The sequence below is a fragment of the Lemur catta genome, chromosome 2, assembly GCF_020740605.2.
Source record: "Lemur catta isolate mLemCat1 chromosome 2, mLemCat1.pri, whole genome shotgun sequence".
NCBI lineage: Eukaryota > Metazoa > Chordata > Mammalia > Primates > Lemuridae > Lemur > Lemur catta.
This window is the reverse complement of record NC_059129.1, coordinates 127,433,752-127,456,823: the sequence shown is the minus strand read 5'-3', so window position 1 is coordinate 127,456,823 and position 23,072 is coordinate 127,433,752. Positions and strand designations below refer to the sequence as shown.

The following is a 23,072-nucleotide window of genomic DNA, read 5'->3' as shown; positions in this document are numbered from 1 at the left end:
ACAGCATTAGCTTTAGCACTGTTTGTCTGACATATCACTTATCTATTAATAAGATAAAATGTGTACAATGGCAAGAACTTTGTCACTATTTTAGTTTTTATAAATTAAACTTATCCACAATGATAAAACTATTTTAAAACACAAATATTGTATTTTTTCAGGAAATAACAATCTCAATATTTATAAACTATGAATGAAAATATTTTAACAGAAAATTACTTAGGTATATAATTATAAAGCTTATAGATAGGTATAATAAAATATGTAACTCATATGTAAAATAAAATAACTAGATAATAATAACCAATGTACAGATTTAGATTCAAAATGTAACCTATACACATAAAGAGATATTACATTTTATTTTTAATAATTAAAACTATAAGCTTAAAAAGCCAGTCAAATAGTAAACTTTTGCTATTTTGTAACACATCAGGCGCTCTCCTTTATTTTAAAAATACAGTAGTCTACAAGTCACTAATAATGTAAATTAAAATTTTACATTCAGTAAAGAAATCTGTCATCTGATTATGATTCTTTTAAATTAGCATTTAAAATCTCAACAAAGAACATGAAAAAGACATAAGAAGGAAAACACATGTTCTGCAACTTGTTTTTTTACTTAGTATGTCTAAGTGATCTTTTCATGTGAAAGCTATCATATTCTTTTTAATATGTATGCAGTATTCCACAGTAAAAATGGATCATAATTAATATAATCACTTTCCAAAAATGGGCATTTAAAATCACTTTTTACATTAGTATAAACAATGCTGAAGTAAGTAATTTTGTAAATACTTGTGCCCATGTCTAAATATTTCTTTAAGATAGACTACTAAAAGTGGAATAGGTAGGCCAAAAGGGCCAAAATTATAAGTACTTATAACTTTGATAGTGACATAATACTACTATAAAAAAGCTTTATCAATTTATATTCTCACCAACAGGATGTAAGAGTTATTCCCCATAACTTCAATAACAGATTATCAGTCTTTTATAGTATTTTTGTATCTATTGACATCAAACTCACTTTAATTTTCAATTTCCCTGATTATTAGTAAGGTTGGGCATCTTTTATACATTCATTGCACATTTGCATTACCTGTTAATATTTTTGCCCATTTTTTCCTACTGATTTGAGTTTTACATATTCATTTGCAGGGGCTCTTTATACATGCTCTGGACATGAGTACTTTACTTTTTAAATATCCACTATGGTTTGGATATTTCATACCTTCAAACCTAATGTTGGAGGTGAGGCTTAATGGGAGGTGTTTGGGTCATGGAGGTAGATCCCTCATGAGTGCATTAATGCCCTGGGGGGTGGTGGTAGTGTGGTGGTGGTGAGTGTAATACCTTGTTCTATTAGTTTTAGCAAAAGCTGGTTATTAAAAAGAGCTTGGGCACTTCCCCTTTCTCTCTTCCTCTCTTGCCATGTGATCACTGCACACTTTCTGTTGCCCACTCCCGTTTGCTTTCTGCCCTGAGCGGAAGCAGACTGAGGCCCTCACCAGAGGCAGATGCTGGTGCCATGTTTCTTGTACAGCCTGCAGAACTCTGAACTTCTTTTCTTTATAAATTACCCAGCTTCAGGTACTCCCTTATAGCAACACAAAAACAGACTAAGACAGTACCAAATATTTCCCCCTGCTTTATTAGTTACATTTTACTATAATGGGGAGGGTCTTTTGTTGTATGGAATTTATTACTTTTCATTTGTCAAACATGTTAAGACAAAATCAAATGAAACACAAGATAGATATGTATCTAAGGTAATTTTTTCCCTGACAGCCAATTGTAAGATCTCTAGTCACAATGATCCAAATGGCACCTTTATCATTAGTTTAATTCCCGTACTGTGTGGCCTGACTTACATATTCTCTATTCTGTTTCATTGAACTATTGGTCTATTCTTTTTCAGATATTTTCACATTAAAGACAGAGTTTTTACAGGTGAGCGGGACTCTAGAGAGGAATCTGGAAACTGAGTTTTACAGAGGAATATAGTATTAATTGGGCAGGTTATCTACCAACAGATAAATTATTTTCCACTATTACTTACTCTCCTTACTTTACCACTATTTCTCTCCTATTAAACACACAAATACTCTTAAAATTAGACCTTCTGGGAATCAAAGGTCATCACTGTAGCTCTTAATTTTAGGCCTTATGACTCATCTGCTTTTTGCTAAAACTAGAAAAAGTAGAATAAATTTAAAGTAACTTATACACTTAAATATAAGTAAACGATATACTACATTTAAATGTATACTAAGTGACACAGTCCCCAGTGCTTGAAGACCTGACCACCTTATCAGCAAAGAGTGGGTGGACTGTCCTCCCCTTCAGACAGCACATACTTCTAATCTCTCCATTTCTCTAAGTTTAAGATTCTGAACCAACTGTAGATAAATCTTTCTACTGTCAGACCAGTAAGTCAATTGAGTACAGAAGTAAAGAAACAAAATTTACAAAATTCATACTATACTTAAAGTGCCATCACTCGACCCATGTGAGTGGGATCATGTTGGATATTTTATTACTTTCAGAGTGATATGTGCATACGATTTAAAAATTAGGACAGAACTTATTAATAATAACTGTGTATCATTGGTAAACTCATCTGCCCTGTCCCTCCTTCCCACCACACTTCAAATTATTTCTATATTTTGTTGTTCTGTTACTTTCCTAACCCTAAATGATAAGCTAAATCCACCGTTTCTTGAGTTATCAATTTTTAGACATTATGTGCTAGCATTCTCCTATAAAATATAAGAATTTAGCTCACTTACACCATTCTTTCTCTCTTGGCCTATCTTCTCCAATTTTTATTAGTTCTTTTAATTTTCCTAGTTACTTATTTCTGTCTTCTATTTCTCATTCTATCAGCTTTAGAAACAAATCTCTTGGCATTCCACTTCTGGACACTCCTAATTGACAACCTTCTTTCATCTATTTCACTAGTCAACTTTCAGAAATATATCTCTACCTCCACTTCCAAGTGTTGATATTTATATTCTCTCCTAAAGGAAGTATTCTGTGTTTTGTGATAAGCCCTGTGCCAAATGAAGGAGAATGTTCTTTATGTCCAAGTCAAATGAAATTCTTTTCTTTTTATTTCATAATTCTATTAATTATAATAATTATTATAATCGAACGAGGTCTTCACTGTAAATATAAAAAGACTAAATCTCATTAGACATAAGAAAAACAAATTATGAATGAGGAAGACTAAAATAAACACACTTGACTTGGGGTAAAAGAACAGAGAGGTCAGAAAAGTAGTAAAGATTACAATTAATGAACCAATCACCTGGCCTATGAAACAACCAACCGAAATAATTAACCTCAAAGATTTTTATTTTCAACAATGGTCAGTTCCTTTCTTTTCAGACAATCTAATAACTTAGTGCAGATAAGGAAGATCACAGTCACAACACGTGGTAATCACGAACTAATGTAATCTAACAAACTTTTATGATGGCTTTGGCTAAATGTTTGTGCCAATATATCCAGTACTATACAAAAAAAGAAACTGTAACAAAAAAGAATACCTTGGATTTTGATATTTTTGATAATACCTAACAATCGTGGTTCATTTGAGAATCTAGTGAACATAAACATTCAAGGAAATGTGTTTCAAATTACCTAGAAACTCAAATTTAAATAAGAACATTTAAATATATAGCATTTCCAAGGTAAAATTACAAAATAACACTCCAAAATAGGAGATACAATATATCTCACAAACTTACCCTGGGAAACTGTACTGAAAAGTGTGGGATCAATGGCAGGAATAGTCTGTGGAGTAGGCTGGATAGTATTGCTTGTTACACCTGCAAATCAGAAAAGCACAAATGGGTATAAAATTGTTACACCATTCAATTATATACTACGAAAGCAATTACAGGATTATGGGGGAATTTCATATTTCACTTAATTATTTTCTTGAAACATTAATGGATTCTCATTGGATATACTTATTTGATGTTGGAGGCTGGCAGAGAAAATATGCAGGAGAATACATTATGAGTATTTACATAACTGTATTGGCTATACATTTCCTAATATGTATTTTGTTTATCTAATGCTTCAATTTACTTCTCAATTAAAGCTTACCAAATATCTATAGATGTAAAAGACTTCTACTTCCTACTTTTCATTTTCTTAGCCAATTAAATAATTTTGGGGACAAGGTGAGACGTAATTATGATTTAGTTTAACTTATGAGATGAGTCCCATTTAATCACTGTGCATGAAATTACAAATTATACATTTCAAAATTTCCAGTTCCCACATTTTAAAATGGTATTTTCATATATCCAATAAACAATTAGTTTGTTTTTACTTCATATTAGAACTTGCCAAAACTATCATATTCAGTAAATAACTAAGCATTCTTGATTAATGGTAAGGAATATACTAGAGTTGAAGATTATTAATCATCTAAAAAATTAACAAAGTGTTGAAACATTCAAAAAAAAAAAGACTTCAATGATTCAATCAGCAGGGAAAGCAAATGAAGAAAAGCTGATTACTCCAAATCAATGGAGGATAATCTCTCAAAACAGGGTTCATTTGCCCCAACCTCATAGGTTAAATTCAAATAGGCAATTTGTAGTAAGAGTAAAGTGGGAAAGACACTGCGATAAGAAAAAGCAAACAGAGGAAAGGGTGAAAACAAAGTAGGAAGTTTCTAGGGGCACAAAAACATCTAATGAGAGTTCTAGAATGTTGGTTTCACAAAAGATGATTAAAGTTCTAAAATACAGTGTTTCTGGCATAAAGTTTTGACTTTGAAGAACTTTCTCATCATAAACCTAAGGGAAAAAATAGTTAAAATAAACATGATTTTACTTCATTTAATTTTGCTTTAGGGCAAACTAGTTTCATTTCTACAGCCTTTGGAACTATAAAAAGTCATGAAAATCTTATTTTTTAACTACAGATGAAAAGTGAACCACAAATTTTAAACAGTACAAGAAAATACAAAGGTGAAAGCCTCCTTCTCATTCCTACTCAGAACCACTTCGGGATTATACCAGTTTCTAGGACACCCTTCCATCGACATACAAACACATGTGAGTCCACCCCAATCTCTCTATGCACAATGCTACTCTTTGCTAAGACATTTGTGTTTTGAAATTTGAAAATCAAAATCCCCCAGAAGGCAAGCTTTGTGTATGTTTTGCAAATGGTAGTGAGTTCTGTATACTATACTGTTCTGTGCAGTTTTTACTGAATGTGTCTTAACAATAATTCCAGATTAATACATATAAATCTGCCTTGTTCTTTTTAATGGCTACATACTGTTCCATGCTATGCATGCACCACAATTTATAAAGCAATGAATTACTTACGGACATTGAAGTTGTTTCCAATCTTTTGCTACTATAGATAATGCTACAGTAAATATTCTTTTGTTTTTTTTTTTTTGAGACAGAGTCTCGCTCTGTTGCCCGGCTAGAGTGAGTGCCGTGGCGTCAGCCTAGCTCACAGCAACCTCAAACTCCTGGGCTTAAGCGATCCTACTGCCTCAGCCTCCCGAGTAGCTGGGACTACAGGCATGCGCCACTATGCCCGGCTAATTTTTTCTATATATATTTTTAGTTGGCCAGATAATTTCTTTCTATTTTTAGTAGAGACGGGGTCTCGCTCTTGCTCAGGCTGGTCTCGAACTCCTGACCTCGAACGATCCACCCGCCTCGGCCTCCCAGAGTGTTAGGATTACAGGCGTGAGCCACCGCGCCCAGCCTGTAAATATTCTTATATAGTGTGTGTGCATGAATATATTTATAGAAAAATTTATAGAAGTATAATTGCAAAGTTAGAAGACATATAAATTTTAAATTGACCAATGACTATTTTTTGCTTGATTTTTATAAATGCTAACCAAATATATTACTATAAACATTTGACATAATTTTTTCCACAAAACTTGCCAAACATTAAAAGGCATGTACATACATAATATTTAAAAAAAAATGTTAGAATGTAAGATCTGACAGGGATCTTCAGAGACTAGTCAAGGCTAGTGCTCTGCAGCAGCTATACCTGAAACTTATGTTGATGATTATATGTATTGTAAACAGGGAAGACTACAACTCTCTCCCAGTCCAATCTATATATCAACGCCATTCCTTATTAAGAAATTTTTATTTTGACTAAATTAAAATCCTCCAAACAAACCCCTCTTTTTATGGAAAAGGTGTACTTTTTGGTCAGCAATCTGCTTTAACTTTTAAATGCTTATTTGTACATCTCCATATGATTAGTAGGCAGTATTAACAAGAATAAAACAGAATTTACTGGGAGAAAATTTTTAGTTATGTGGTAAAATTTCATTTAATGTTATTAAAAAAAAAGTAGTTTGCATTTTATTAAGTCTTGTGGTGAGTCATTCAACTAACTTTTGAACTGACTACATGCTCAAGGCGCCTCACGCAGCACAGTGAGAAGATACTGGTTCTCTTTTGTCTTGAAGCAATGGAGCAAGGCCTGTCCCCTTGGCAGCCACGGTGAGCAGGTTGCCACTGGGGCCTCGAGCACTGACTCAACACAATCTCAAAAATACCTGTTAAGCTAGGAAAATGGTTTTTAGTTTATGCTATTTATTTATTTTTTGAGATGCCCAAATTTGGTTATTTTTCCTTCTTCTTGACTTGGGTAGGTTTCATTCGTCAATTTGCAAATGGGTTACTGTCTCCTAGACTGTAATATGTTGGAATGATGTGATAATAAAAACACTCCTGGGGCAAAGCAGAACTGTTTTGGAAATTTCTTTCTAACAAAAAAGAAGTGTTAATGAGTAATTTCTGGTTAACTTCTAAGTAGACGGTTACATAGCATATTAGATGGTATTAATACATATTAAAGAATTAAATATCATAAGATTTCTAATTAAATACTAAACTGCTCTGTTGACTAAATGGTGTGGAGATTCTGAAAAGGGAGACGTGGGTGTTGGTTAGAAAACTAAAGACTGTCCAAAAAGTGTAATTAAACAGAACCCTGGAAAAATGTAGCATTTGGAGAGGCACAGAAAAAGGGAGAAAGACATGCTACACACGAGGAACAGTGCAAGCCAGGGTAAAAAAGTAGGAGGACTGAGTTGAGTAAAACTTCAGTGTAATCATGGGAAATAGCACTGAGAGAAATGTGTATGCCCTAATATCAACAACAGAGTATCAAAGCCTAACAGAAGAACTCTAGTGCACTCCCTGGTACTCTGACACAACACAGTGCAGATTTTGATTTATGTATGGGTTGAGCTGTGTTTACAATTAAAAAGCTAGCATGATTTGAAAATAATTCTATTATTTAATCTAATTAGTTATTACTATGGTCTTCTTCCATAATATTTATGGACTGTAGAAAGCTTATGATTCATGAGAAAGAAAAAACCGTATACCGTATCACCTACATGTGATATTTGCACAGTGGTTAAAGCACAAGAAGGAAACACTTCGTCTGTTTAAACAATCACTATCCCTGTCCTCATTGCACCCCCTTTGCTTTTTTGTGGAAGAACTAAAAACTGTAAATTAGTACATACTATTCTTTTCAGCTATCTTAAGGATTTCCCTTTGATAAAAGTCCATCCTGGACCTTTATATGAGAGAAAGTAAATCATTCTTAAAGTGAGTAAGAGGGGAAACATCTGCTATATTTATAAACTAAAAATGTTATTTTGTTTTTTATTAGGCAACTATGAATTGATTTTTTTTTTTTACTGTTTCAAATACAATAGAAAAAAAATTTGGGGCTAAGAGGAGGAGATTCCAACATCTCAAACCAATCTTAAGGGGAAATACACTATCAGAAAAGTAGGTTTTGACGTGACAGGATTCTACTTTCTTGGAAGAAGGGACATAGAAGGGATGTGGCCAAAACATGAAGTCAAATAAATCTGGATTCAAATTCTGGTTCTGTCCATTACTGGGTATGCTTGTTTTCCCTTGGATAACTGCTTACTCTTTGGAGTTTGTAAATTAGGAACAGCAATCTTTAATTTAGTTGCTGTATGAAGTGTGTAAATTAGCTATGGTAATTATTTAAATGCTAAGTCTAGAAGCATTTAAATAGGATAAGACCCCATCCTATAAAAGTTCTAACGTTTATAGTTTTATTTGCCCCTTTGAAGAACAAAAGAGAGAAAACATGAGGCTCATGCCAGAGTTAACTGGACAAAAAAATAAACTGTTCATGCCAGAGGACTTTCTAACAGAATACCACCTCCTAATAACTATTTTTGTGTCATGAATATTCTAACTAGGAAATATTGTCTATTAGTTTGAACATTGAAACTACCAGTATTTTATCATTTTTATTATATAAAACTAGCAATTTCACATGGATCAATCTAATGTAGCCCTCCTACTAAAAGTGTGTTTGTCTTTCATATATTCATTGTGTGTGTGTATATAATACATTTGTATATGTGTCAATACCACAACGCTGCCTTAAGATATGTTGCCTAAAGCAGCACCCCGTGGGGGGCAGCCTTTCTGTAAGGTTAATACCCTACCACTAGATGTGACAGTTCTCTTGATTCACAAAACAATCTTAAGTATTCATCAACTTGTCATTAAATACCTTTTCTTTGGCATAGAAATAGGAAGGAAGAGGGGGGAAAAAAAAAAGGGAAAGGAAGCTAATTTGCTGAACACCGATTTTGTGCTAGGCACAGTACTACCGAATTTTTATACCTTTCCCCCTTTAATAATTAAAATAACCGTAAGTATGATTAATTTCATGTTAGAAAGAGGAAAAACCTAGGTCAAGAGAATTTGAATACCAGTTGAGTTTGTGGTTTAGCAAGGGGTAGAAACTAATAACCAATACTATTTGATCCCCAAATGCATTTTATTTCCTATGGCCCCTGCATGAGAATGCCTGTGTCTGGGACTCTTGATCAGCGTTTAAACTTTTGAGTACAATTGAACAGTATTCACCTAAGGCAAATACACCTAAATAGCTGGTTTTGCTTATGTTATTCTACCTTGGAAATACTATTTCTAAAACATAATAAAATATTTAAAACAGTGTTGTATGTAATTTTACTTACAAAACAAATTCAAATTCGTTCATCTATTAATGTCATCACATAGGACATAAAGCATGGAAAAGTCAGGTAAAATACACCAAATGAAGACACAAAAGAGATCAGTGCTAAAATTATCACTTTCATCAACAATCTTAAAGAGAAAATATTAGCACTATCTACAGAGAATATAAACTTGAAAGTTTTAAAATAGGAGGAAAGAGACTAAATAATTGTTGCTACAATAATCAAAACAGAAAACTTTTAAAAGTAAATTCAACTTATACAAAATAACTTACGTGGTTTGGGTAAAACAGGCTAACAACTAAAAGTCAGTGACATAATAGTGTGCTACATAATAGAAGCAGTAAAAATCAGAGGTCAATGGTTGACTCTTATTCCATTAATTAAATATTTTGAAATAACTGTAAAGTTTAGTACTATGGGTCACTTTTGTGCTGGGATAAATACAAATTTTTTAAGAACAATTCTTGAAAAAAAATTAAATGTAGAATTTAAATTATCGTTGTTAACACCCTTCTATTTGAAAGGAAGGGTGATACTGTGTCAACAATACAAGTAAATGAAGAATACTTTCAATTTTGTGCGAGTGCCTTTATCTGCTGACACTGACTTACTACTGGACACTGGTTTCATCAGATCTTTTTTCTATGAAAACACAGACATACACTATTGATTTATTCAAAGATAGAGGATATCTCTTCCCTGTTTTTTTTAATTCACACATTTGTAAGGTTAAAAAAAAAAATCTTAACCATTCCTTTCACTTGTCTGTGATTCCCCTGTTACGGAGATTCTGCACCTCAAAGGTATTTCCCATTATCAATAATACCCATGTCAGGGTGGGGTAGGGTCCTCAGGGAATGAGGCAAGACAAATTTAATCTTGCTATCACAGTGAGACCCTGACCGACACATCCTATAGCAACCCCACTCACCTCAGTGCTATTCTTAAACGATAGTGAAGGGGGAGGGGAGGGGAGGGAAGAAAAAAGAATAGTAATACACATGCAAAGCACAGAAACTATTTCTATTAATAAAATATAAGGTTAATATTAATCAAAACAAATATTTGTCATTTCTCAAAAACTATAATACAACTAATATTATAACTTCAATTAAAAGAATTTAATTTTTTTGGTGGGTTCAAATGGAACTTAAGGACCACATATGATCACAAACATCGTTATGAAGCACAAATATGGTAAGTAGTACAGCAATTATTTATAAAAGGGGAATTAAAAAACTGTTCAGTTTTAGTGTCCTACCTGTGCTGTGAGGTACTTCTGCTGGTGTATTAGCTGGAGCATGTGCGCCTGGAGGAATCTGTATTCCAGTATAGTTGCTGGATGGCATGTTGCTTGGGTCGTAAGTTGAAGATGATGATGGCTGAGGTGGCTCAGTGGGCAGGGAGGTTGCTCCAGCATCTTCATTTTCTTCAACATCTATTATATAATACATACACAATGTTAAACTAGGGATTTTGAAATACAAACACCAAGTATTCTTATTTTGCTACATATATCACAAACGAAACCTTCAAATGCAATTCTATTTAATGTAGTTAATAGGCAGGCTCTATTTCTTAGAATAGTAGTTTTAATTTTTTTTATTTTCTTAAAAATTTAATTTTGCCTGACAATATGATTATCACTCCTTTCAAAATAACAGTTTCTAATTCTGTAAACTCTTTGCATGTATTTTTCTTTAAAATAAACTTTCTTTAAACTTATGAAAAATCAAGGACATTTTTGGCAAAACATGCCACATTTATGCTATCCAATAAGAACTAATTTCTGACAGCTGCTTTTTACTCAGTATTTATGGGGTACTAGCTATGAAATGATTATATGTATGTTGATTATATAACTGTATGTATGTATGTTGTTTAAAGTATTTAGTTAATAAACAAAAATAAAGGAATGAAATTTCACATTTAGCTATGTAGAAAAAAGTGATGAGATACTTTGTTTTGAAAAGTTTTGAAAGGTAGACTTATGAAATATACTGTATCATTAGAACTGGAAAGCTATTTTGAGAAAATTAAATTTTGACAGTATATTTAAAATGACAATTAGCCACTTCTGGGAATCATAGTAATTTAAAAGAAAAGCAAGCTAAAGCTACAGATTTATGAAATAGAATAGATTTTATTGTTTCTCATCAAATTTTTAAATAACTTTTGTCTCATTATTAACACATTATATATTCAACATAGATAATTATAAATAAGCAAAAAGAAAATTAAATTTACCTGCTACTCGGAGATGATGAGCATTTACTAATTATACTTGTATTTTTATTTTATATGCATTAAAATCACCTTCTCCTATGTTGGAGAACTCTAACATTTATACATTCTGGAAAAGGGAAGAAAACCCCAAAAAACCAAAAACCAAACAAACAAAAAAACAACTAACTACTGAAAGGCACTAGAAAGTGACCAAAAGCTGGTAGAAACAAGAATGAAGGAACCCCTGGGAGAGGAAATCTCACCAAGAAAGGTATGACTTTATGTGGTTTTTCACCTGAGGGCACTCAACAGTCTGTGCAAATGAAAGAGTTGTCAAGAAGAGAGCCTTGAAATGTGCATATGAACCCCAACAAAATATCTGTATGCCCCTGAATTATGGGCATAAATATCAGGAAGACTCAAGGGGGGTCCAGAAAAGCAACAACTTAAGCTGAAAGAAGGAAGGCCAAAGTTTGAGTTCAGCCAAGTTAACTGTCTGCTAAAATAAGAATCAAGACTTTGCAAAGGAAGATAACAGGATGCAGAAGAGCTACAACATGTTATCGACAATAGAAATTATAGAAATGGGAGCAAAAGGAAAATGTGAGAGTTTACAAAAAAAAAAAAAAAAAAAAACTTAAAATGACCCAGGTATTGAAATGAGCAGAAAAGAACTTTAAAGCAGCTACTATAAATATGTTCAAGGCTATAAAAAAAATGGCCATAATAAATGAAAGAGAAAAAACTAACCAGAGAAAAGAAAATTACAAAAAGAAAACAAAAACATATAGGATTAATAGAAAACAAATGGCAAAACAGTAAGTTTAAATCCACCTATAGCAATTATATTCAATGTAAATGGACTAAACATTGCTAACGCAGGTGTTGAGAATGAATAAAAAATAAATGCTTTTTACAAGAGATGTACTTTAAATACAAAATCCCAGATTTATTTAAATGAAAAAGATGAAAATAGACACACCATGTAAATGCCAAAAAAAGCTGAAGTCCCTAATTTTAATAACAGACAAGTAGAATTAATGACAAGGAATATTAGCAGACATAGAGTCAAACATTTCACAATGATGAAAAGGTCACACAGATACCAAGCTGATAGAAGCTGGGATGTCTGAATTTAATATCAGGCAAAACAGGTTTCCTGACAGTGGAATGTTTCATAATAATAAAAGATTAATTCATAAAAAATGAGTAATTATAAAGGTGCATGTGCCTAATATAATGAGAGCCTCAAATGAAACAAAAAACTGACAGAACTAGTAAAAAAAAATTCAGATGCAGAACAGTATGTATATTACCAATTGTATGAAAAAAGGGAGGCTATATATTCCTATTTGTTTGTAAATTCATAAATTATGATTTCTATAAATGAGCATAAAAATCTGAAACTGGTATTTATTTATTTGAATTCTGAAAGGATCTGGGAAGATGAGGAATGTGGTGGAAATGAGAAATTCACTTTGTATTTTTATGTACTCCATAATTTTTGAACTATGTGAATGTGTTACTTACCTCTCCACCCCCGATAATCTACACAATTCAAATAGATACAAAAAAATAATATAGTGTTCTTTGTGGTTTGGAAACATTTTATAAATTATAAATGGACTGCCTTTCCTATGCAGAGATGAAATGTGATTAGAGGTTGGAGACAAACCATTTTGTTGATCTGGACAGATATCATAGCAGTTTGGCCTTTATCTCTCACTGTCCCTACGTTTATAATTTTACACTTAATTTTCATGCATTTTGGACCTGATGGAAACAAAATTGCATTGTTCCAAAAACTTTGAATGATAATCAACTGAACAATCATGATTCTATTAAATAATTTTACTTAGAACAAATAAATAACATACCATTATCTTCTTCAATTCCAACAGGGCCTGCCTGAGGGGTCTCCCCATTCTTTAAACAATTGTGGATGTATGTTGCTTTCCACCTTGCATATTTCCTGTGTTTCACATTCTAAAAGAGAGTATTTAATATCAATATTGGACTACAGCAAAAAAGCAAAAAGTAAACTTTATGATGACCCATACCATATTTCTGACATAAAACCTATTTTTGCAGATTACGTTCTGAAAGAGTATGGTAATCTCCTTACTCTATTGCTGGATTCTACCAACCATTTAGGGCTTGACAGACTTCATGAAAATCTAGCTTCCTCAAAACACATGCCCAGTTCTCTTTTATGATTTCACATTTCAGAAAAGATCTGCAGTGGAAATATGGGAATGTCCAGCCAGCAAAATCTGAAACTCTTATGCACAGGGAAAACTAGGCTAAATGGAATTGTAAAATTAAATATAAAAGATAATAATGGATTGAACTATTTTCCTTAAAGAGAAAAAAACAAGACCTGTACAAATCTATGAAACAAAAGGAAAACTAAGATGATGTAGTGGTTAAAGCAAACACTAGACTGATTGGCATGTAAATCTGACTTCTTAACTTGTTATATGCTAGTTAAGAACTCTGAACTTCAATTACCTCAATTCTAAAAAGGAAATTTGTAAGGAGAACTGAAAATATTATTGAAGAGCCTGCTAGTTGGCTCTTTTTCCCTGCCTTAAAATTTATGCTCCATGCTATAAAATACAAGAGTAAAATCTCTTAGGATTGTGGATGGGCTGGTGATTTTTAGTTTATATTTTGAACTGATCTTTATGTAATAATACTCATGAACCAATGGCTTTGGTATCACCTGGAAGCTTGCTAGAAATGCAGAATCTCACGCCCAATCCAGATCTAATGAACCAGAATCTGTCCCACAACAAGATCCCCAGGTGATCTGTACTAACATTAGAGTTTGAGACAGGGATGGTTTTACTACATTGAAAACAACAGTACTGGAAATAGAGTAGCATTTTGCAAAGATCCATTAAGTTACAGATATAGCATATGGTCCAGATACTTAATTGAGTATTTAATTTCATCTGAGTCTCCAGATACTAATACAGATAACTTCTATATAGAAACCTAAAAAAAAGTAACCCTCAAATTACTGAATTGTATTATATTTCATTTCCCTTTTCTTATTAAACACCCCTTTTATATATTCCATTAAAGAATTCCATACATTGATTCTAATTTTCTTCCATAGGTATGACTGTATTTTTTTGTTCCACTTTTCAAACAAGTTTTTCCAAAGAGTGTTCACATTTAAAGTCTTCAACTTCTTCAACATTCTGTTCACTCTGGAAGGGAAGGGAATAGAGTTCTCTTTCTTTCTTTCCTGTTTAGTTCATATTCTCAAGTCACACAAACGGTCAGAGAATTTGAATACACCTGTGCTTTTAATGGCAGGGAAACCACATGTGCCAGCCTGTACCTCACCTAAGTCACCAGTTCACCTGTGGAACTGCTCTTGCTAACGTTAACCAACAGCCTACTCCACACTGGAAAATCCAAGGGACGCTTTTCTGGCATCATTTTACCAAACCTCTCAGCAGTTTATTAAACTTTGGGATATTCCAACTTTTGTGAAACATTCTCATCCAAAGCTTTTGTGACATTCTATTCTCCTGGTTTCTCTCCTGTCTCCTTGGCTACTAATCCTCTATCCGATCTCCAAATAATTTTAAGCACCCTGTCCTAGCAGAGACTGCAAACTAGTGGGCTCAACCAATGCTGATTCATATAGAATTTTAAATATGAATTGTTCTCTATATTTAAACACTGGGAAAGTTACAGAAAATTCAAAGTTCTAACTTCCCTTTTTTTAAAAAAAAGGAAGATCTGAGCCCACATTAACTTGGTAATAATTATCTGAGCTGAATGGGGTAGTCCCCTTCAGATGATGTATATTCATTCATTCTCCTCTTCTCCACTCCCCCTCACCTCTAGTTCACACACTGTATCAGCTGCCATTTTTTATCTCACAGTGGGCTGTCTTCATTTATTATACTATCTACCAGATTCCTACAAGCATCATGATCCTGCAATGAAGCCTATTTTCTTATCTCTCCATACACATTCCCATGGCTTTAAATACTCATTGATGTCTTTATTATTCTTTTTTTTTTTTTTTTTTTTTGAGACAGAGTCTCACTTTGTTACCCGGGCTAGAGTGAGTGCCGTGGCATCAGCCTAGCTCACAGCAACCTCAAACTCCTGGGCTTAAGCGATCCTCCTGCCTCAGCCTCCCGAGTAGCTGGGACTACAGGCATGAGCCACCATGCCCGGCTAATTTTTTTGTATATATATATTTTTAGTTGGCCAGATAATTTCTTTCTATTTTTTTAGTAGAGACGAGGTCTCACTCTTGCTCAGGCTGGTCTCGAACTCCTGACCTCGAGCGATCCACCCGCCTCGGCCTCCCAGAGCTAGGATTACAGGCGTGAGCCACCGCGCCCGGCCTATTATTCTTAAATTTATGTTTCTAACCAGGATCTGCTTCTGACAAATATCTAACTGTGTGACATCACCACTTGGATGTCTCACGTATGATGGAAATTAATTTATCTAAAACTGCTTCCTTGATTTCCCTCATTGCCTTTCCTCCCCACGGGAATCTTCGTTCTCTCAAGTAAGAGATATGCGGGGAGTCATTTTTAGATGCTCTCTCTTTTTTCTTTTTTTTTAAGTATGAATTTTTTATTTTTAATTATTATGGGTACATAGTTGTATACACTTATGGGGTACATGTGATGTTTGGATACAGGCAGGCATACAATGTGAATTAATTAGATCAGGGTAATTGGGGTATCCATCACCTCAGGCATTTATCATTTCTTTGTGTCAGGAACATTTCAATTCTACTTTTTTAGTTATTTTAAAGCATACCCTAACTTATTGTTGATGTATCACTCTGCTGTGCTGGCTATCAAATATTATTCATTCTATCTAACCACCTAACTGTATTTTGGAACCCGTTAACCACTCCCACTTTATCACTTCCTCCCTGCTCCCCCTTCCCATCCTCTGGTAAACGTCATTCTACTCTCTTTCTCCATGAGATCACTTGTTTTAATATTTAGCTCCAACATATGAGTGAGAACATGCAACATTTGCCTTTTTGTGCCTGCCTTATTTCACTTACTGTTCTTCAGTTCCATCCATGTTGTTGCAAATGGCAAGATTTCTTTCTTTTTTATGGTTATATAACATTCCATTGTGTATGTATCACAATTCCTTTATCCATTTGCCTACTGATGGGCACTTAGGTTGATTCCAAATCTGGCTACTATAAATAATGCTAGCAGCTCTCTCTTTATCTTTTGGTCTCCCCCAACTCCCTCATCTAATTCACCAGGAATCCAGTTGATTTTCCTTCTGAAACGTATCTTGAATTGGTCTTTAGCTCCCCACTTGCTCTGCAATAGCCTCCTAATCTGTGTCCTTACTTATATTCTTGTCCACCCTCCCTCCACCATCTTCCACATCCAGTACTCAGAGTAGAGTGATCTTTCTCAAACATATATCCATTCAGGCCAATCTTTTCAGTGGCTTCCTGATGCACTTAAAATACAAAACACACTCTACTCTAATGTGGGCTACAAGAATCTCCTCTACCTGGTTCTTGACTGTTCAACCACCTCTCAATGTCCCTATCCCGTTCACTACCATGCAGCTATGCGGGCATCTTTTCTGTTTCTAAACATGCCAAGGCCTACACAACCTACTCTTTCTGCCTTGTTCTCCCTTTTACTCATCAAGCTAACTCACCCCTACGCAATGTCAGATTGAATGTCACTTCCTCAGAAAGGTTTTCCTGATTTTTCCAATCTAACAATAATCTCACATCTTTTCTTTACCAATATTTGTCACAATTTATAATTAGATATTTATATGCATGTTTAGAGTATCCTCTTCCCCCAAAACACATACACACCCTAGCATATAAGCTTCTTAAGAGCAAGGTCTATGTCTGTCTGGTGTTTATACCAAGCACTTGGCTTTGTGACCAGTAAATAGTAGTTGCTCAACAAATATACACATCTACAATGCATGATGGCTTAGTTGACTCTGACTAAAATTTCTGTGGTAGTATAAGGGACAATTACTCCTGGGGTATGTAATGGGCTATTGGATTTAGGAAGTTGAATTAAGTTTATAACACAGTTAGATAGAATGATTTGAAATTTCCAGTGTTTGTTTTGACCTATAGAAACAGCAATATCTTACGGTTCACCTTTTTCTGTTTCCATTCCTTGAGAAGAAAGAGTATGTGCTAAAGCACTGAGTTTTCCAGATTATTTTTAATCTTTCAAAATCCTGAGCGTCTAGGATTGAAAGTCTACAAATTAATATCAGATGTAAGAGTCTCTAGGTTTGCATGTCCACTTGAATGCAATACCTGCAAAATGACATTATTTTAAAATGTTCACTATTTACCTATACTCCAGCAATGAGAATTAATGAAGGTAATTACTTAAGGGGTTTAAAGTTTCCCTCTTTTATAACCTCAACATTTTTAAGGTTCAATAAATTCTGCTACTAATTAAGACCTTCCATTAGCAATATGAGATATAAAAAATAAGTTGATATATTATTTCCACTTTCAGGGAGCTAATAATCTTTCTATGGATATGGAATTAAAATAGAAAAGAATATTACTATATAAAAATACTAAGTAGAAGTATTGTTTCTTACAGTAAGTACGTGGAACACTTCAGAAAAAAAAACAGAATAAAGGATAACTCGTAAAGGAAATGATACTTTAGTTTGGTCATGCAGGATGGGCATGATGTAAAAAGGCAGAAAGAAGTGGTGAGTCTATTCTGGAGAGAAGAAAGTATGAACAAAGTCAGAAGGACAGAAATAAAAGAAATATTTGGGGAATGAAGATAAATAAATCAATTTGCCACGGGTAGAAGATACATATTAAGGACTAGTTGAATAAGTAACATAAATCAAAGAAAAGATTGATGTCTTGGACTAACATCTTTATAGCACTCTGCAGGTTATAAAACACTTCCACACATTTTCCTCTTACTCGGTCCTCACAATAACCTTGAAATTTAAGCAGGTCATGTTTTACTCACCTTAAGGCTCTAAGACATTAGAGGACTGGCTCAACATAAATACAGTTTAACCTGGCATTCAAGGCTCTCCACATTGTGGATACCGTTTCAGTTTTATGTCCCTCAATCCAGATGGTACTCTGTCTCATCTGCATGCTTTTCTCATCCTATACTCCCTTATCTATCTAACATGCTTTCCTTTTCTGTGAAATCTCCTCTTCTCCAAGTCTCAGCTCAAATATTTATTCCTTATGAAGCTCCCTGATTTCCAGCAAGTCAACAGTTATTTATTATTTACTCCAGATCAGGCACTATGCTAAGTGCTGGGGATCACAGGCTGAACAAGTCAGGTATGAGCTTTAGAGTCCAATGTGAAAGCCAGGCAATAACTGCCATCCCTAAATGTGGCACATGTCTTATCTAAGTCCCATAGTATTTCTTCATCTTTCTTAGGACTCTACAATCCCATCCTAACAGAGATGAAGAAATGCTAATTATAAAAATAAAATGACTTCCTGAAGGTCACATTATTTTAGTAGTAAAGTTAGCCATTCATTTCAGGGCTGCCTTGGTAAACTACAATTACCACACTGCAATCTGCAATTCAATGAATACATGACATAAGAGAAAATGGGCTTTAAAAGGTCAGCAGCTACTTAATGTGTACTAATGCAGAATATACTTTTTGGTAGTTATAAAAAAGACAATTTAAAAACTAAATGAATAAACTGCTTAGGAAAGTTTAAGTTGCTTTTGAGATTTTTAAAAATAGGCCAAATTTTGCTCCATCTGAAATAATTTGATCCCATCTAAAGACTTAGTGGGAAAGTTGTAATGACTACAGGAGATTCTTTCACGCCTAATTTCTTAGTGTGAGCAGTGTAGAGAAGTTAAACCACTTTGGGTTTCTTTATTAGCATGTGAAATTTAATAAAATATTATTCTAAGCTGAAAAGGGTCTATTTAGTAAACACATTTTTAAAAAACTTCCCCCAGAAGTATATAAAATAACATAACTTTGATTTTGATTTCACACTGTTTCTAAGACACCTCTATTCCTACAAATTGGTGCATATAATATTTAGTGGAAATTTCTAGCATTAGTAACTCAAAACTACTTTTCAATGCTGTTTTCTTTAAGATAAAGGATGCTAGATATTAAACAATATTTTAAGAGGAAATTTTCAAGATGTCAACTTTTTGAAATTTGGTAACTCCTTTTGGTTGATTAGACATTCTTTCTGGGAAACAGGAATTGCAAGAACTTTTACTTGTGTCCTTGGACTCTAAGTTCTTGTTTTGTAACTGAATTGATGAGAATTACTGACAACTACAAATTTTGGCTACTAGAGTCAGCACCAGTATACAAGACTTTTCATTTAATTTTTAAATCACTTGCTACTCTGAACAATGATTGGTTAGAAAATACCAACCGTACAGGCTGCAGCATGTGTTCTCAAACTTAGTGCCTATAAGAATCATGTGAGTGAAATAAAAAAATATACTCCTGGCCAAAACTATGAAAAATCTGATATAAATCATTCTCCGTTAGCGTACCAAAAAGCCACATTGAAAGATAAGGTTTTATTTACATTAGCAGTCTCCAATTCTTCCTCTTTGATTTTATCTTCAACCCATCCTAGGCAGGTTTTTATCCCCACAACCCATTTCTACTACTTTTGTCAAGGTCTCGGATTACTTCTACATGGTTAAATACAATGCTTACATGTCATCTTCCTTGACCCTATCAGCCCGAATAAGCGATCATTTCACCCTCTCTGATCCACCTCCAAGCCCCCACATTCTGCCTTTTCACTTGGTTTCCTGATTATCAAGGTGTCTCCTGGTTTTCCTTTTCTCTTGCTGGTGCTCCTTCAGCCCTTCATACTGGTTCTTTCTCATTTCTCACGGTCCAGGGTGCCCTAGACTTCAGTTCTTGGACTTCTTGTCTCCTTGTTCTAAACTTTACCTTGATGATCTCATGCAGTCTAATGACTTTAAATAGCACTTCATGCTGCCAGCTCCCAAATTTATACCTTCTGCTCAGACCTCTCTCTCTCTTTCACAGCCAGCTAGCTATTCATGTGCATCATCCCCTTAGTAGTTGTGCAAGGAGGACCATAGTGGCATCCAAATAGGATCTAGATCAGTGCCAACCAAATGTGCTCCCAGAACCAATGCTGGTCTGCAAAACTGTTTACAAGTTTGTGACAAGATAGAAATATTTAGGACACACAGAGCAGACTAAGCTGTTATTTTTGTATGACTTTTTAAAATTTCATTTTTGTAGTAATTTACGACTTGTACTTATATTTTACAAAACAAGCAGTTTTCAAAGGATTGGAAGTTAAAAAAAAAAATGCTTGACCTTTACCACAAAGAGTTTGAGAAATATTATCTTGGGCTATAGCATCTGACAATAAGGTACTTAAAATTTTTCTGACCATGAGTTTTCTCACTATAATTTAGAGTTGTGAAAGGTGAAGCAAAATATATCTGAAGTGTCTAAGCACAGTGCCAGGCAAATGGTTGGTGCTGCCAGTGGACTTTTTCCCTGCACTTCATCATTAATAAACCATATATCATCATAGTTATTTTGTCTTTGTAAGTTAGAATATAAGCTCTGTGTGGGTAGAAAAACATAGCATATTCATCTGATTCTCCTAAATAAGTAGAAACTCCTTAAATGAGAACAATATTATATTTTACTTGCAATTTTCATATTTTTCTAAATTAGCACTATTATATCTTAACCAAAGATTATGAAGAAAAAACATTGCTAGTAGTGAAATAAATCTAAAATACAATAAAAGGAAGCCTATTGATAATATTGGCCACAAATACATTACACAAAATGATATGGCAGGAAAATAAAATGCTTATGTTTTGAACATCTCTTACTTTAAAGTACAAAATTAAAAATTTTAATATATACTCTGGTACATATACCTAAAACTGGGGCACTGATTCTAAGAGAGCTATAGGAATGCTGGAAGTTCATATAACAACAGATTTAATCAAAATGCTGAGGTGGAATTATATAAGGCATAGTTATTAAAAGTTAAATACATATACCTAAAGCATAGATACAAGAGTTGAGAAATAGAATAGTGGTAGACAAAGTATTTAAAAAAAGAAAATCCAAAAGTGTTGAAGACTAAAGAAAAATATGACATGAAATTAAAAGGGAAAAAAAATATCAAGAAATGACCAAAGAAAATGCTGTGAGTGAATGACATCTATTACATTTTAGAAGAGTTATGAAACAAGATCTGTGTAAATAAGTCTGAACATTATTTCCATCTCAGATAAAAAAAAGAAAAGCTAACTATAGCAACTTTTGAAATGTCAACTAAGAAGCCACTTTTTTCCCTCTAATATTTTACTCCGTGTGCAAATACATACACTTAATACCAAAGACATAAGAGTAGAATGAGACAAAGTCCCCCCTTCGAGTACTTGTAGTATAATTTATTCTGAAATATACAAAAATGAAGTCAATAAATTCATAGTGTAATATTCATATAGTTAAGACTCTAAATAAGGGTGGAAGAGTTGAAAGAATGGACAAATTCAATAAGGGCTAGAATAATGTAACTAAGACTCAAAAAGAAGGTAAAACTTAGGCAAAGCAGACTAAAAACAAACACAACATTCCCAAAGGTGAAAACTGAGAAGATGGTGAGCAGACTGGTCTGACAAACTGAAAACAGAACTGTGAAACAGTACCACAAATATGGTATGGAATACTATAGAAGGCCTGAAAATTTGGCAGAGGAGCCTGGACTTGCAGTGCCAGGAAATGAGAAGACCAAGTAGGTTCCTCAATAAAACAATGACAGGGGAGAATGGATTGCAGGGAAAAAGAGCCTGAAATAGGAAGCTAAAATAAATTAGATAAACTGTAGTAATACAGCTTGCAAACCAGTGGTCTTTTGGAAAAGTGGTGAGATTTTAGTAAAAAAAACTTAATTAGAAGACTCAAAATCATTATGTACAAATATCATCTAGAAGGCGTCAGGTATTCAGGTTGTTTACACCTACACCTCCTACCCCCATATTGCTACGTTACCTGACATTTCTCCTTTCTTCCTAGTAAAAATTTGTTCTTTGCTGCTATAATTTTCAGTGGTTCTACTTTTCACTATCATTTACATAACTTACATAGTTAATTTGGTTTTTACCCCTCCTTTTGCAGCTTCTAGTCTAAAACTGTTTTTCTGTCTTTCTTTTTGTTTTTTATGTTTTCTTTCATTTGTTCTTTGTTCCCCCTTCCTACCACTTCTTACATGCCTGAACATATAAACTGGCAGAGCTGCAAAGGACCAGAGGTCCTTTTGTCCAGGCTTCCTACTTGACAGAAGAAAAACCAAGTCCAGAGAGGTAAGATGACTTCTTTGTTTGGAGTTCAGTGGGGTTTGGCTCTGGCAGCCATTATTTCTTTACATTTAGAATAAATTTTCAGAGCTGACAGCAGACAATCATAAAGTTCTTCAGACTTTAAAAATATAGCTTAAAAACCATCATTGTCTTGATTATAAAGATAAAATTAAAAGATAATTCAAAATACACAGATAAAAACAATTACGCTGCTCTCCTCCTATTTTCTGTTGTTATTTTAGATTTTAGTGTTTCTTAAACAGCATTCTTTAAGAAGCAAAGGAAGCAACAAATTTTGGAGAAAGTTTTTGCTCTATTAAAAAGCTATGGAATATCATGCAGTCCATACTACTGCATTTCCCTTAATAAATGATCACATAGGTTACAGTGAATTCTGAAATTTACCTAAA

General features: G+C 33.7%; 1 protein-coding gene across 1 annotated transcript in view; it reads right to left on the bottom strand.

Moving 5' to 3' along the window:
• VTA1 (vesicle trafficking 1) overlaps positions 1-23,072 on the bottom strand; it is a 50,516-nt gene that overhangs the window by 3,229 nt on the left and 24,215 nt on the right. Inside the window, exons 5-7 of the mRNA XM_045544470.1 lie at positions 13,174-13,282; positions 10,332-10,508; positions 3,756-3,836 (exon numbers count right to left, since the gene is read on the bottom strand). Coding sequence (XP_045400426.1) covers positions 3,756-3,836; positions 10,332-10,508; positions 13,174-13,282 — 367 coding nt within the window. The remainder of the gene's footprint in view (positions 1-3,755; positions 3,837-10,331; positions 10,509-13,173; positions 13,283-23,072) is intronic.